Source organism: Strix uralensis, chromosome 7 (genome assembly GCF_047716275.1).
Source record: "Strix uralensis isolate ZFMK-TIS-50842 chromosome 7, bStrUra1, whole genome shotgun sequence".
NCBI classification, from domain to species: domain Eukaryota; kingdom Metazoa; phylum Chordata; class Aves; order Strigiformes; family Strigidae; genus Strix; species Strix uralensis.
In genome coordinates, this window is record NC_133978.1 from 2,674,660 (window position 1) to 2,689,801 (window position 15,142).

General features: G+C 39.6%; 1 protein-coding gene across 1 annotated transcript in view; it reads right to left on the reverse strand.

Annotated features, from left to right (window-relative positions):
- Positions 1-15,142, reverse strand: part of PCDH15 (protocadherin related 15) — a 460,117-nt gene that overhangs the window by 185,484 nt on the left and 259,491 nt on the right. The window contains exons 13-15 of the mRNA XM_074874163.1: positions 12,338-12,472; positions 11,077-11,226; positions 864-1,057 (exon numbers count right to left, since the gene is read on the reverse strand). Coding sequence (XP_074730264.1) covers positions 864-1,057; positions 11,077-11,226; positions 12,338-12,472 — 479 coding nt within the window. The remainder of the gene's footprint in view (positions 1-863; positions 1,058-11,076; positions 11,227-12,337; positions 12,473-15,142) is intronic.

Below are 15,142 nucleotides of genomic sequence, written 5' to 3' on the forward strand. Positions count from 1 at the left end.
ATCTTTCCTTCTTATATTCCCCATTTGAGGAAAAGAGAAAAGGTTGTGGGACATGTAAATTCTGGAAACTACTGGTTCCTCTCCGTCATCCTCTTTGGTAAGTGAGGTTGTCACATTATCAACACCAGGCCCAGGACATGAGCGCCACTTTTATGCACCCCCTCTACATGAAATTACCTATGTGTACAACTGCCATATGCAGAACACAAACTCAAAAGAAGCAGGTAAGAGGAACTCGATACCTTTATTTTTTTTCAGCATGAGAGCATCCTATTCTAACCATACTAAATTTGCAGGCTGCTCTTCTTTATCAGCTGGTGGAGAACAGAAATAATTCTGCACGTGAGAATTTAGGTCTTAGCTGGGGCACTGCTGACCATTGGCAGAGCTTGTCAAGTATGTCCACAGCATGCCAACTCTGGATGGCCTTGCACACCCTACACCTGGAGAGAAGGTCTCCAGCTCAGCAACCAGGCTATTTCGGATCCTTTCTGCATCACAGCAAGCTGCATTCTGAGCAAAAAGCATCTCCCTACTCACTTGCTTTCTTCTTTACATCCCTTCACTTCAATTTCTCTTAACAAATGGGCATGCACAATGACAGCACAACATGTGAGCTTTTAAGAAATAGACCATTACAAACAAATGAAATAATGAAAATTGTGTACTATAAGGAAAAGATAAATAAGGAACAAAAAGTGAAAGACTTCTAATATGACACTTTTCCAAAATGTGATCCTTACACCAAAGTGAACACATCGAATTGTATTCCAGTGCGGAGTTACAGACATGAGGGTGTGCCACACTTCTTACGCACCGCTAAGCACTGATTAAAAAATTAGTTTCATTATAAGATGAATTACCTTCTCTGCGCAGGAGGAGCACTATCAGATGCTTTGACAGTGAGAGCATAGGATCGCCCCACTGCCAATACAACTCCTGGAGCAATGGTGATAAGGCCTGTTCGGTCATTGATGATGAAGTCTCCCTGATCCCCAGCCAAAATTTCATATACTATCTGTCCATTGGGTCCCTCGTCCGCATCTACAGCAGTGAGCTGCAATTCAAAACCAGAATGTCAGCATGCATGGTTCAGTGTCGTATTTTAATAGGTTTTTTTAAGGCAACTCAGTAGGGGTAGAGGAAGTAGAGGGGAAACTGGAACACCTGTAACATACGCAGTAATTTCTAATTACTGTACAAGGATACCATTTAAATGAAGGATAATAAGTGTAAAAACATCATGAAGCAGAGAAAAACTGCTTACCTAAGATTGCAAGCAAATTACTTTAAGATACGAATTAAGAAAGCTAATTAAGACCAAGTTTACTCTCTGTGGATTGGAATTTATAACACTTCCTATAAAGGGGGGAAGGAGGAAGAATATACTTATTGTGTTGCAAATGTAACAAGAGGATCGTATTTAATTACTGAAAGTTCCCATTCCTTTCTACGCTCTTCAGAGTGACAGCTTCGTTACTGCCTGCAAATCTAATAACCAGGTCTTGCATTACAAGCCCTCATTGCGTGGAACTGGAGAACAACGTCTGCATCACGCATGCACGTACCGGAAAGGAAGGTGAGTGGAAGGGAAACAGCAGCTGTTCCCCTATGGATACACACGTAGGAAACACAACCACGCACCTCACAGACGTGCAAGGCCCATTTCACGTGGCAACATGACCCCACCTACCTGAAATGCTATGTTTGTGGGGGCGATCTCAGAGCCGGGTGATAAATGCAGCTGAGCACATACTTTTGTACTTTGTTGCCTCTACACTGTCTCTCTGCTGTGATTACTCTCACACGTAACGTTTCTTCTATATAATTGCACAACTTTGATTCTCTGAGCGTGAGCAAAATCTAAGGCCTAATATTTTAGACCCAAATTGTAATGATGAACATGATGAAATGAGGGGGGGGGGGGGGTGTCTTATCTCGCCTCTGGGAGGATTTATCCCACTTCTGTAGAGTGCCATGCTAAATCAAACATTTACACACGACCAAAAAACATAGCTCACTAATCATATTTGTTTGCCTTTAGCCAAGTGTCGAGTACCAATGACTTTGCTATGCCATAAAGCAAAGAACTAGCAATCTGAGGTTTCAAACACAGAAATATGAATCCCCACCTCAGCCACGCCAGTTGACAGCCCCATGTCCTAGGTAAGCCCTTTCACTTCTATTCCTCTACACACATACAGAATAACACGTTATTCTACACACGACGTATAATCACAGAGCAAACTGCTCACAGTGCCTATCACTTGACTTGTATTACTGTGATTAAAACTGCATCTTAATTATCACCATATTCAGAAAACAAAAAGAAGGACAGCATTTCTCTTACATTTAGGGATGAATCACCGAAGTACCATCAAACTACACCTGTACCTCTGGACCTTCTAAGGTGAATTTCTTCTTCCCATAGGGGTTATTTTGCTAACACACACTGGTTTCTCAGTTGGCTCTTAATTTTGTATGACTATATTACCTCAAACAGCACACAGGATGACATAAAGCGGTATAAGCAGTACTTGAGCATCTAGGAGGCCACAGCAGGCAGTGGCAGCACTGCCTGTGCACCCAGCTGCCCGGTACCAACAGTGGTGAAGTGGAAATGACAGGGAATGATGGCACAACGGGCTCCTGCTGCTCCCAGGAGCAGCGGAGAAGTTTGAGGTGGGAAATGGCAAGGGGCACCAGCGGGTACAGCAGCAGAGCCACCCTGGGATGCACAAAGCAATAAGAAATCGCAGCCTCAGAAATTATTCCCTGCAGGGCTCCTAAAGGGAGGATGAAATAAAAAGAATAGGCATGTAGCTTCTTGAAAGGTCTCTGCTGGCCTATCTGCTTTGGTTTTCTTGACACAAACCCTCATGCCAGTGGGCAGCATTGCACATAGGATTGCAAGTCCAGGATTTAAGGGTAACACACGATGATGCAAAACCTTAGCGATGACTGCGAAGCCAACGGCAGGATCAACAGACATTATCTCAGCCAGGGCTAGCCAACACAGCAGGCTAAATGTCTGCCTGCCAGACACCCTTTTCTCATCCCTGTGACACCCTCAATGTTGACAGAATTGCAGACAGGTAGAGGAACTCATTGAAGTCTCTGCTGCATTAGGATGTAATGTGATCTATTAATCAGCACTGCCTCACACTCAACCTTCAGCAGGTCACAGCCTTTCGAAGCACTACCCGCGACTTTCAAGCCACCTTTGCCCAGGGATAGCTAAAGAACTGGAAGAGCAGAAACCAAGCCTAGCAACAAGAAAAAGAGGGGAGATGAAGAATCAAACCCAAAGCTGAAATATTCAAGTTAATCACATTTGAATACAACATTAAACACCAAGGGGAGTATGTGAAAAACTCAGGGATCTAGCTGCTTTATAGGATAATCTCGATTCTTCACACACATAGGCTCAGTGAAATATGAAATTTCATGTAAAAATCCAAAAACTTGCTCAAAACCCAGAACTAAGCCCACAAAAGCTTAAACAAAAGAGGTTAACTGAAATGTTAAAAGATAAGTGATCCAGGGGTGTTAACAAAAGTGGGGTTTACCTTGTTTGTTAGGAGTGCAAGCTATTACTGCTGTTAGGGGCTGAGCTACTTTATGGAGGACCAACGTTTTTAAGATGGAATAGGTTGTACGCAATATTCATTAACTGGAAAGCATGTTAGTTAATTTTCCCCGAAGTAATCCGTATTCTGCTTCTTTCACACACAGCACAGTGATCCAAAGCAAATTTCCAACAGAGAAGTATTTAACTTTATCTAAACTGATTTTACTTGAATTTCTTTCTCACAGATGCTTCCCTCCAACAATACAAAGCGATCACCGTTGCACTAGAATGAGCAAAACTCCTTAATTCATCCTCCTATAGTATTTTGAGACATACTGTATATTGAACTCAGGATAAACACTTGAAATACCTTAAAATAATCATGGAACAGAGATCACCTCCTCTTAGAAGTTTAAAAAACAAGTTAATATCCATATGTTATTTTTTTTTGAGAACATATCTATCTCCTTTTGAAATTCTGAAAGAGCCATCCTATGAAGACTGCACTTTTGGAACGTGCTTTGCATTCCACCCATATGATGTCTTGATATATCAATATATCAGCTTGCAATGGTCAGTCTCAGCACACCAAAACTCAGCATATAAAACTGACTTTCTGCACTCTCCTAGGGTTTAGAGCCTAAATCCCTGCCAAATTCCCTTTCTTTAATCGCTCGTTCTATATTTTCTATACATAACTGGCTGTGTTCATTAACCTCGCAAAGAATAACTATCAAACCAAGTGACGTAGTTGAGAAAAGCACTGTAATAACCTTCTCTACTGAACTTCAAAAGCAACACACACAAAAAGATAAATAAAGGCTTTATGCAAAATACAGGGTCCTAAGTATTTAATGACAGGATTTGGAGCAAGGCCAGTTTTTACCGTGATGACATTAAAAAGGAAATTAATCGACTACACAAGTACATAGATTAATAAGGTTAATTAAACTTACAAATACTGAATGCTTGCAAAGCTAAGTGATTTGAATAACATTTTGGGGGCATAAGCAGGAATAAAAAACAGAATTAAATAGAATTAAAGTTTAACAGCTGCCATAATATATGATTCTATAAATTCCGTCTGCAGCTGTCCCAGACCCATAGAGCTCCATAGTTAACAAGATTTGAGAAACATGGTCTAAATTATACAGAAAGAAGTACAAAACAAGATTTATTTTATTTTCCTAAGAAACTTTTTGCATCCAGCAGTATCAGCTTCATATAATGTATTAAAAGAATGTATTGAAAGTTTTGCAAAATAGGTCCATATTCTGCTGCAACAAGAAGTGGTTTTCTTGGAAGGAAAAGGAGGTGTACAATGATGGCCTTACAGCTTACAGAGACACATTCTTGGTCGCTATATAAGCTCTGTTCAGACTCACTTTATACTTGGAGGAAACTGAGCTTCAACATTTGACCTGCAACCTTTCTGCAACACTTTCAGTGACCTTGCCCTGAACAGATAAAGTGATTACCAACCTTTCCAGCAGCCCTACGTTTTTCAACAAATTAAATGTTCAGCAAAGTTGGTCTGACTCAGACTGACCTAAAGGGACTCCTGCAGAAACCATGAGTCAACCTGGTTCACCTCCCAATAGCTGTCCTTGGAATGAGTGTTCCGGTTAGGCGAGCGCGAGGCTCCAGAGCCACATTCAATGCACATTTATATTGTATAACAGCATCAAGGAAACAGTACGGTTGTTCTCCAGAGCAGCACACCAGCGAAAAACACTGAGCTGCCAGAAATTAGATGGCAACCCTCCTCATCCTTCTAGGGCTCAGCAGTACAGTTCAGCCTTTAGTTGCGCTAGGAAAAGCAGTAATGAGGTTCTGTGTGTCAGGGGTGGTGAACGGGATCGTGATGGAGATAATCCTGAACTTGAGCCAACAAAACGTAACACCGACAGAGTAGGTCAAAATACTATTTCAATATCTTCAGACATTAAGTCTCTATCCATTATTTTTACTTGAGTGTACAGGTACATTTACTGAGAAATGCAAATATCACCCAGTTTTGCCTTCTGTTTCTGCTAATAATGTTTACTTTGTAGATGGAAATGAATATGCTGATGGACTGAAGGCAAAGGGTTGAAAACCACGGAAATAAAACTTTAAGTGTGGTTTGGAGATGACTTTTCCAAAGATTTCTTCTAAATTGTCTGTGGCTTTATAGCAAGATGCATGCTTAAGAGCTGTAAACCATGAGCATATGCCAAGCTGCAAAGACCTAAACATGTCTCTAATACATAATTTAGTGTGTCTGTATGCAAGGATGGCTTGAGTCACATGTGTAGGGAATGAAAAGAGACTGTTTAAAAGAGACAAAGTGATCCAGTACTGAGAAGCTGCATTTGAGGTAACGGCAAAACAGTCTCGGAGGAGACATTTATTTAATGTCTCTAAATAAAATTTGTCTCCATGTACAACTGAAAGTACTGTTACTGCTCAAGACTAATTCTACTGTGAGCAAGAGATAAGTGACAGAAACTTTAATGCCTGCAGTTTTACCATGTTTTATCTTTTTGCTTTCATTTCTGGCCTTCAGCACAATGGCCATTTATGCTGCGATGTGTGAAGTTAAGTGCTCTGCATAACCAGGATCTGGAGCAGGACCTCCAAATTAACTTGCACTGGTCATCTTAGGCAGAATTGTTTCAGCTCACACAAAGTGAACAGGTAATACACTAACCCACTCCATAGCTTATTTTCCATTTTCAATCATGGAGTTATTGAATTGTTCTTATAAGAGAGCTCTTGAACATGGGTCATACCTCTGCAACAGGAAATGAGGTAGAACTTAAAATACACAAATAAATTAAAACAGGTTATTTTGGTTTCAGCATTTATTTCTTAAGGCCAGTTCCCAAGTTTTTCTGTAAAGAGAACAAACACAAAATCTCTGCATGAGCCAAGGAAGTCTTTGACTTTCAGGCAAATTTACACAAAGATTTAGGTGGATAATGTTTTTTGCCATCCTCTGTCCCTTCTCAGCACTCCCATTTTCTTGCTCAATATTCTGTGCCCTCCATAGTTTATGCTGCATATAGAAATGAGAGATGTCTAAAGAAACAGAGTGGATTTAAATTACTTATGTGAAATATTATTGCAATTACAGCTGCATACTCCAAACATCACTGCGTAACTAGTTTAGATATCTGAATCACATGAAGAAAGTACAAATAGAAAAGTGGAAAACAGGATAGCAAAATTATAATAATATAAACAAGATGAAATTAAGTACTTCAATAGGTTTAATATTGATCAGTCTTTCCAGTGATAATTATTATTTACCACACATCTAACTGTTTTAAATGACAGATTTCTCAATCAGCTATTGTGTCTCTCAGGGAGCACAATAAAATACCTATAAAAGCAAAAGGAAAAATTAGATAAATTCTTAAGATGAAAGGGACAGAATATACAGATATTTAAACTTAACTGAGAAAATACTCTCTTCAACCAAGGCCTCCAACAATCTCACAAGTACTCAGAGTAGACAACTGAAATAAAAGCTTCCCAAACCAATTCTGTTTTCAACCCCCCAATGGTACTGTCATAGCCCCTGCCCAAGAAGTCAGGGAGCAGAGATTCATGCTCCATTCTATATCCTCAGAAAATGGGGGGAGGTCGTTCCTCCAAAGGGAACAAGCTCCCCTGTCACGATACCCTCCAACTTTCTGAAAAATACACAAGCAGCTCTGCAAAGCTGCAGCTAAAACGTACAACTGGAAGGTAAAAGGTAGATTACCCACCACCACCAGGCTCCCTGATGAAACCAATGCAACTCAGTAGCACACAAATTTGTTTCCACTGTTTTCCTCACTTCTTTTAAAGGCAACAGGGAAAGGAGGGAAATGCCTTGCTCTAACCAGCCAGAGGTGGGGGGGGGGGGGGAGGAAATTGGGAATACACCCCTGAATTTCACTTGTAATGAATTTTTTTTCCTGCTATTTGTGGTCATTTTCAAGCAGAGTGTAAAGATTTTTTAATTTACTTTTTTTTTTTTTTTTAAAAAAAAAGTGTACCAGACAGCAATCTAAACTATTAACTAATATGCTTGGGTTTTTTTCCAGGTATAAAATCAAAATAATTTCCCACAAAATGGGACAACAAGCAAGTATCAACTGGGGTTATTTGTACATTTTCACGCAACTGCACTCAACAAAAAAAAATAAAGTTTTAATCCCTTATTACCCTGAGGATAATAAAAGTCAAGTGGAACCTACATGAGAGTGTTTACACTGCTAAACCAGAAATTTGCATTTTTGTAGAAACAGACATGCTTCATAAAAGCAACTTTCTTGATCATCTCTGAAAATAAGTCTGAGTAGGGAGTTAAGTGCAAGACAGTGCTTATGTGTAAATGATTATGAGACTGTACAGATTCACTGAGGTCAGTGTTCTCTTTCTAACCTACTTTCTCTGATTAGAGAAAGTGGTTTTTACAGACTAATCATATCTGACCTGGGCCATTTTCCTCTGGGAACTATCACAGCTGATCACCATCTTACAGCAGAGAATCTCAAATGATTCTTAAACCAGTGATGAGATAGGGTTACAAGATGAGTTTGTTCCACATACAGAGAATAAGCTAAGTATATCATCAAAATCACTGTATTAGCAGTCAAAAAAAAAAAAAAAAAAAAGGGCTGTTTTCCTTTTGAGAAGGTATTTATAAAACAGGAAAAAACAGTGATCAGGCTGCACATACTCACCTCCCTTGCCTAAGGAAACCTGTGGGTATTCATGGCACTACAGACTCAGTGGCAACTCGTAACTCCACAAGACAAATCCCATTTCTCACACTCCTATAACACTGAATGAAAGACTTGGTGTCTGCAGCCCAGCCAAAATAACAAGGTGAGAAACTTCCCAAATACCTCAGCAGCCTGAAATCATTATTACTGGCATTATCACAGTACACAGAAATCTTAAGATGACTCTTAGGGGTTTTTTTATGTCAGTTAGGTTATAAACTCAGGTCATCTGGCAGTGTAAGATTAGTTGAAAAACAACCTCTCTCCCAAAACAACCAGAATTTTTTACCCTCTATCTCTGACCACATTATAAACACATAGTCTTAAAGCAACCATGTTGACCTTGCAGACAGAAGTGTGGAGGAGGGAAAAAACCCTCACTCTTGGAACTCTTACGTTTTCCAAAATAATTTTAATTTTTAGCAAAGGCAAGTTTATGGCCTGATTTTCCCACTACTCATTGCCAACTTCATCATGTCACAGAATCCCATAATTATCTCGGTTGGAAAAGCCCTTGAAGATCCTCCAGTCCAACCATGAACCTCACACTGACAGTTCCCAACTCCAGCAGATCCCTCAGCGCTGGGTCAACCCGACTCTTCAACCCCTCCAGGGATGGGGACTCCCCCCCTGCCCTGGGCAGCCCATTCCAATGCCCAACAACCCCTTCTGCAAAGAAATAATTCCTAATATCTAGTCTAGATATCCATGATATCCAAGAAATACTTCCTAATATCTATGTCATTCTAGAAGGGACCTGTTCCAGATCTACTTCAGGCATTAGCTAAATTCAAATGCTCTGCACAATATTTACATTTAAACTTTTCTTCTTACCATTTCTGCCCTTATGCTTTTTTATCCCTGAAATATTTCTAATCTGCATAATTTCAGTGATCTGATCAATGCTCTTTACACAAGCAGTTACACAGCATCAGTGTGGGAAGGCAAAAGGTAACTGCTGCGATGGACAGTGGAGGAGCAGGAACACAATAGTCTCTCAGACCAAACCTGCTGGCAGAGAAGTAATTTGTGTCTCTGATAACCTAATTCTGGTGGCACAGGCTAAGGCAGACGGCATCCTAGAGCCACCTTCTTGCTTTTTCCCAGAAGGAACAATTTATTAAGGAATTTGTACTCCTGCTCTTTGGACGCCTCCAGGATCTGAAAATATTTGCGGTTGGAATGCCAGAAAGTATAAACCCTCCGAAGAGAACATTCCCTTTGAACACAGAAGTACTTTAGCATTTAAGCTGTTTTAGGAAAACACAGTAGCTCTTCTATGTCATCCCAAGTATCATAAACAGAACTCGAGCAGCTCAGAGCATCCTTAAGGCCAACTTTGGTTACTGAAACCATTCTTCTCACACATATTGCAATCTCATTTAGCAACAGCTGCCTCATGTTTCCTGGCACATACATCTTTAAGAGGGAAACCATTTGGACACTCTGATACTTTAAATCTGTAGCACACTACTTTGCCTGATGCCCTGCACAACAAAGGCCATGTGACAACCCTAATGATTTTTTTTTTTTTGGACTAGAGTGCTTATGCTTTAGGAAAAAACCCTTGATTTAAATTTTTTCAGCACTGTATGTATCTCTGTATCTTAAATATCAAGTGAATGTATTGCACTTGCAAAATCCACGTGTTTATGAGATGTGTCAAACCCTACACACAGCTCCTGAGCAACACTTGCCTTTTGCTCATTCAGGACAAGAGTATTTGGTCTCTTCCCCCAACCCCGCCCCGGAACCAGCCTTGTGCCTAGCTTGAAAGAACTCACTTATGTTTAAAACTTTTATCTTTCACTCAAATCTTGCTGAAAATGTCCCCATGGATACCATTGATCCTTTTAAGCATTTGTAGCCCAGACAGATGAAAAGACAAGATTAACAGTAAGGAAGATCCAAAGATAGCAAATGCAGCAAGTCAGTACAGCTCAGGTAGGGCATATGCCAGAACAGACAATGAACTCTCTCCTAATACTGTTACATTACTGCTACCTCCAAATGCTTAATTCCTGATTATATTTCAGAAAATGGTATTTTAAGTCAGCTGATGAATTTATTTTTTTTCCAATACTCCCACTGCCTTCTACCATCCTTGAATGCCAGCCTCCACTAACAGCATCTTGTCTTCTCATCCATCTAGACTGGAAGCACTCAGGAGCATGGCCAAGATCTTAGAAGAATTACTACCCAAAACAGCCTTTTTACATTAACTTCAGTGCAGCCAGGACTTACCTCCAGTCTGCACTGAAACGTAAATCAGTGCTTGCTAACTGTAATTAAAACTGCTTCTCTCTCTCTGTGTTCTGTTTGTAGAGCTCATTTGCTCTACAAACAAATGAATTAGGCTCCTGTGAAAACCAAAAGGCTTTATGACACGGTAAAACATTCCTGGTTATGTTCTACTGAACTGTTTATCTGTTCTTGCAAAATATTTTATTTCAATATCCCACTAATACAGGAGAATATCTTTTTCTTTTGAGATTTTTCAGGTGAAAAGGTTTTGTAGAACTTCAGATGAAACAGCTGAACTGCAGCTATACATCTAAGACAGGCCTATCATGTAGCATTAGCAACTTTTTTAATAGCTATGTAACTAATGAAGTGGATGGAGATACACAAACTTCATTTCTAGCTGTTTCAGTGCATTTCCAATTTGTATTTACCAGACCATCTACTGCTAACAAAAAGAGAGTTTGTTAACTAATAAAAGCTAATAAAAAGACCTGAAATTACCTTTATAACGCCTTCCCCAGGCCCCATATCGGTATAAACCTTGACATTGTATGATATATTGGAGAAGGTTGGGGAATTATCATTTGCATCAATCACCACGATATTGACCGTCACTGGGTCACTCTCCTGTACACCATCAGAAGCTGTCATCTTCAGGGTAAAAAAAAAGAAAAAAGGCAGATCAGGAACATATTTTAATGGTGTGTTCTTAATACAGTTCCAACTATGAGAAAATACAGTATGACAACTAAAAACAAGCATTTAGTTTTTCATCTTTGTCTGCATTTACAATTATAGGAGGCTTCAGCTGAGCTTGAGCCTGCAGTGTGCAAGACTCAGGGCAAAAGCAAAATGGAACAATGCCTTTAAAACATAGTGTGTCAGATCAGCAGGAGAAATGAGAGGCAATAACTGTTTCCCAGGGCTGGGGCTGGGATGTGAGGGGGTGGCGACAAGGGCAGAGCCTCAAGGAGCAGGGCCTGGCCACAACAGGTCACAAACCTGTCTAACACTGCAAGTCTCACCTGGGCATGGCCACACAGAGGAGCTGCTATACATATCTTAAACATCAAAGACAGCATTTTAAGGTGGGGCTTAAAGAGCTCGAAGCCTTCTTACTCCATAGAAGAAATCAGAGCTCTCCTTTCAAATGCTAAATGGACAGAAAATATGGAGGCATTGACTGGTAACCCCTGCAGAGGAACAGGGTTTCCCTACAGCACATTTGCAAATTGCTTTAAGGCTTTTACTCACAGACTGGGAAATGCCTGAGGGAGTATTAAATCCATTCATGCTTTTTTTTTCCCCCCCCTTTTTTTAAATACTGCTGGCTGTGCTTTATGTTAGCCTACTTTTTTATGTTGTACTAAAGCAAAATAGAAAGGCCATTACAGGTGCCATGTTCCTAGCTCAAGGGCAGGGAAGAGAATAGGCCAAGGTGGCCTCAAAGGCCATGCTGGGCACAAAAGAGAAGGATCAGACTGTGTCATGGGAGGGTGGTGAGGAGCAGGATACAAGCCTGGGACCATGGAGACGATGCTGGTAGGGGCATCAAAAATGTTACTACCAAACCAAACACATGCGTGTCAGAAAATCACACTACCCCAGTTACCAACACCCACCCCCCAGCCTCACCCCCAGTATTGCGGCTGTTCATCCTTCACTGTTCTTCTGTGCCATTTTAATGATCTACAATGAAGTTATAACTAAAAATTTTTCAACTGAACAATGCCTGACGTGCCTTCAAGCGCATTTAGCTTACCGAGAAGGTGTAAAGCTGTTGGACTTCTCTGTCAACAGGCTGCAGCAGGGTGAGGTAACGGGTGATGCCACTCGGAGTCACAGTGAAAAACGTATTGTAGTCGTTCAGAAAGAGATGGAGTTGGGGATCCTTGGTCTTTAAACGATATTATAAAAAAATAATTTTATTATAAATTCATATACAGCTTTAAGTTTCCAATTACTCAACGCAAGTGCTTGTTTTAGTTGAAACCTAAATAAGCAGAAATTACAAATGCTGCGACCAACAATCTACAAAACTGTAAAAAAACCCACCAAAATGTAAAAAATAACACTGCTGATCTAAAAATCTAATCTTCTTGATGAAAAATGTATTAAAAATACACTTTAACTTATAAGTAAACCCAATGGTAAACAAATACCTGTATCTGCTAGTTTTAAATGATGCTTTTTTTTCATTAAAACAATATTTTTAAAGCCAAATATAATTACCAATATAAGAAACCAGATTCAATCATTTGTTTTCAACCATATTAAAAACAAAGCAAAACTTAATTACCGGAACAATAAAACAGTTGAGTCGATGCAATGAAAAAAGATAATCATATGTGTTGAAGCATATTGCTAAATAAATGCTCTTCATAGATTCTCTTTATGTCTCAAAAAGAATCAAGATATATTGACACGGAATTATGAATTTCTCAGCTGATCAGGTAAAAAACATAGTAAAGCAACTGTGATATAAATTTCAATAGGAAGTAACATTTTAAGGTAAAGTGGGAAAATAAAAAGCAAGTCAAGGCATGGTGAATTTGTTACTCATGACTTCCCTAGGTAGCCTGCTGGGAACAGAGATTTCTGGTTTGGATGGCTCCATGTATAAATGGGCAAGAACCAAGAGTGTTGCCATGTAGAAATGGGCAAGAACCAAGAGTGTTGCCATGTAGAAATGGGCAAGAACCGAGCAGTTCTAATGCTGCGTGCAAAACCATGCGACAACACAAAGATAAGGCAATGAATGCATCATGAGATATCCTGAGCAACCGGTTGGGTTGCTTCCTTTTCCATCCTCTCTCCTAGAGTGGTTGGCAGATTATAAGAGTATGGGGAAGAAGAATGAAACATTCCCTGGGGAAAAAAGACTGAAATTTATTTGGGGACAAAAGGAATCTCAGCTCACAGAAAGGGGGAGGAATGTTTCTGCCACAGACAGAATCAGAATTTATTACTGTGTGTACAGGGAATAGAGCAGATTAATTAAAGTCCAGAACCTCAAGCCAGTTCTTTCCAGTGTGAATTTAGCGGATGGATACAAGGCTGCAAAACGGACGTCCTACCCTTAGTCCTTACCCTGCAGTCTGCTGGATGCCAGTGCAGGGCAGGCAAAAAGGTGTTTAAGCTCTGTATTACCTGGTGGTTCTGAAAAACCCCATCATTTAGGGCACTTTTCTGGGATGTCTGTTTTGTTGAAATGACAGAAACATGAATTGTGACCAGGATGAAACATCTCAACATCTTCCCCCATCTCTTTAAAGATGCTATTGAGTTATTAAACTGATTAGACTGCAAGGGTCACTCTACATTACAGTTAAATTAAAAAAAACCCCACAAACATTACCTTTTATTGCCTACGGTATTCCAATAAACATTTCTGTGTCCTTGTATGTAATCTGGTTATTTAACCTGATTTAATGTGCTACTCTGGGTCATTAGTTATTTAGTTTATTTCTGTTATATGAAGCAAGGTTACAAAAGAGGAATGCAGATGTGATCGGGCAAAACACAAAAGTCTGGGAGATGAGTCCAGTAAAAAACTGCCCCAAATAATGTGGAGATGAGGAATCAGAGGACTACTACCAGGAATAAAACATAACAGAAAATCCAGTGACCACACAGGCATAACTTGAAAATTATTTTTACTACCTACTTTCCAACATAATTCTACAGAACCCACCCCATTCAGAGTAGGAGACACAATGCAGTCAGAAATAGCTGATTTCAACAAATTATCCAAAAAGTAGCATTACGTCCTCCTTCTCAGAACATTTTCTCAACCTGAACCCAAACACTTCTAGTAGGTTAACTCCTACCCTGTCATTATTGTCGTTCCTACATAAGTAAAAAAAGGAAACAGACCACTGGAAAGTTCACCAAGCCCTACAGTACAGCAGGCGTGAACACTTGGGCTAACTCTAACATGCACTAAGTGTCATAATGAACAACTACGAGGACAGATTAGTACAACAGAAGGAGAAAGAGAAACTTATTTTAGCAATCCAAAATACTCTCAAGCACACATTTTGGAGGGCTAAGATTATACTATTTAAATAAGAAACAATTTCAGTTGCTGAAAGCTGTGTGAAAGAAATATCAAAGTGTTCTAAATGAGTGGTTTCCTATTGCCTAAAGCTTTGATGCAACTATGCCATCTCTCAGTAAAATTAAAGTTCATTTTACAGCTAGCAATGCAAACGGCAATCTCTTTCTTCCATGAAAAATTACAGAAGGTAATTGCCAATAATTGTTCACTGTGTAGATACTACAAAGTCAGTCAAAAATTTAATTTACAAAAACCCTGGTTAGTTGTTACAGTTCTTGCTTGTCATGCCATTTTGAACACTAATAAACTATTTTTTTTCCTAATTTGTTCTTGAGACAAACCAATGATGGAGATCCCACATGTTCCCAAAGTAATCTATCCTATTCCTTAGCTATACTCATATTAGAAATTTTATCTTAATGTGTAAGTTAAATCGTCTTTACTGCAATCAATGTCTACTTGTAATACCTTCCATGCATGTCTGACCTACAAAGCAATTTATTTCCT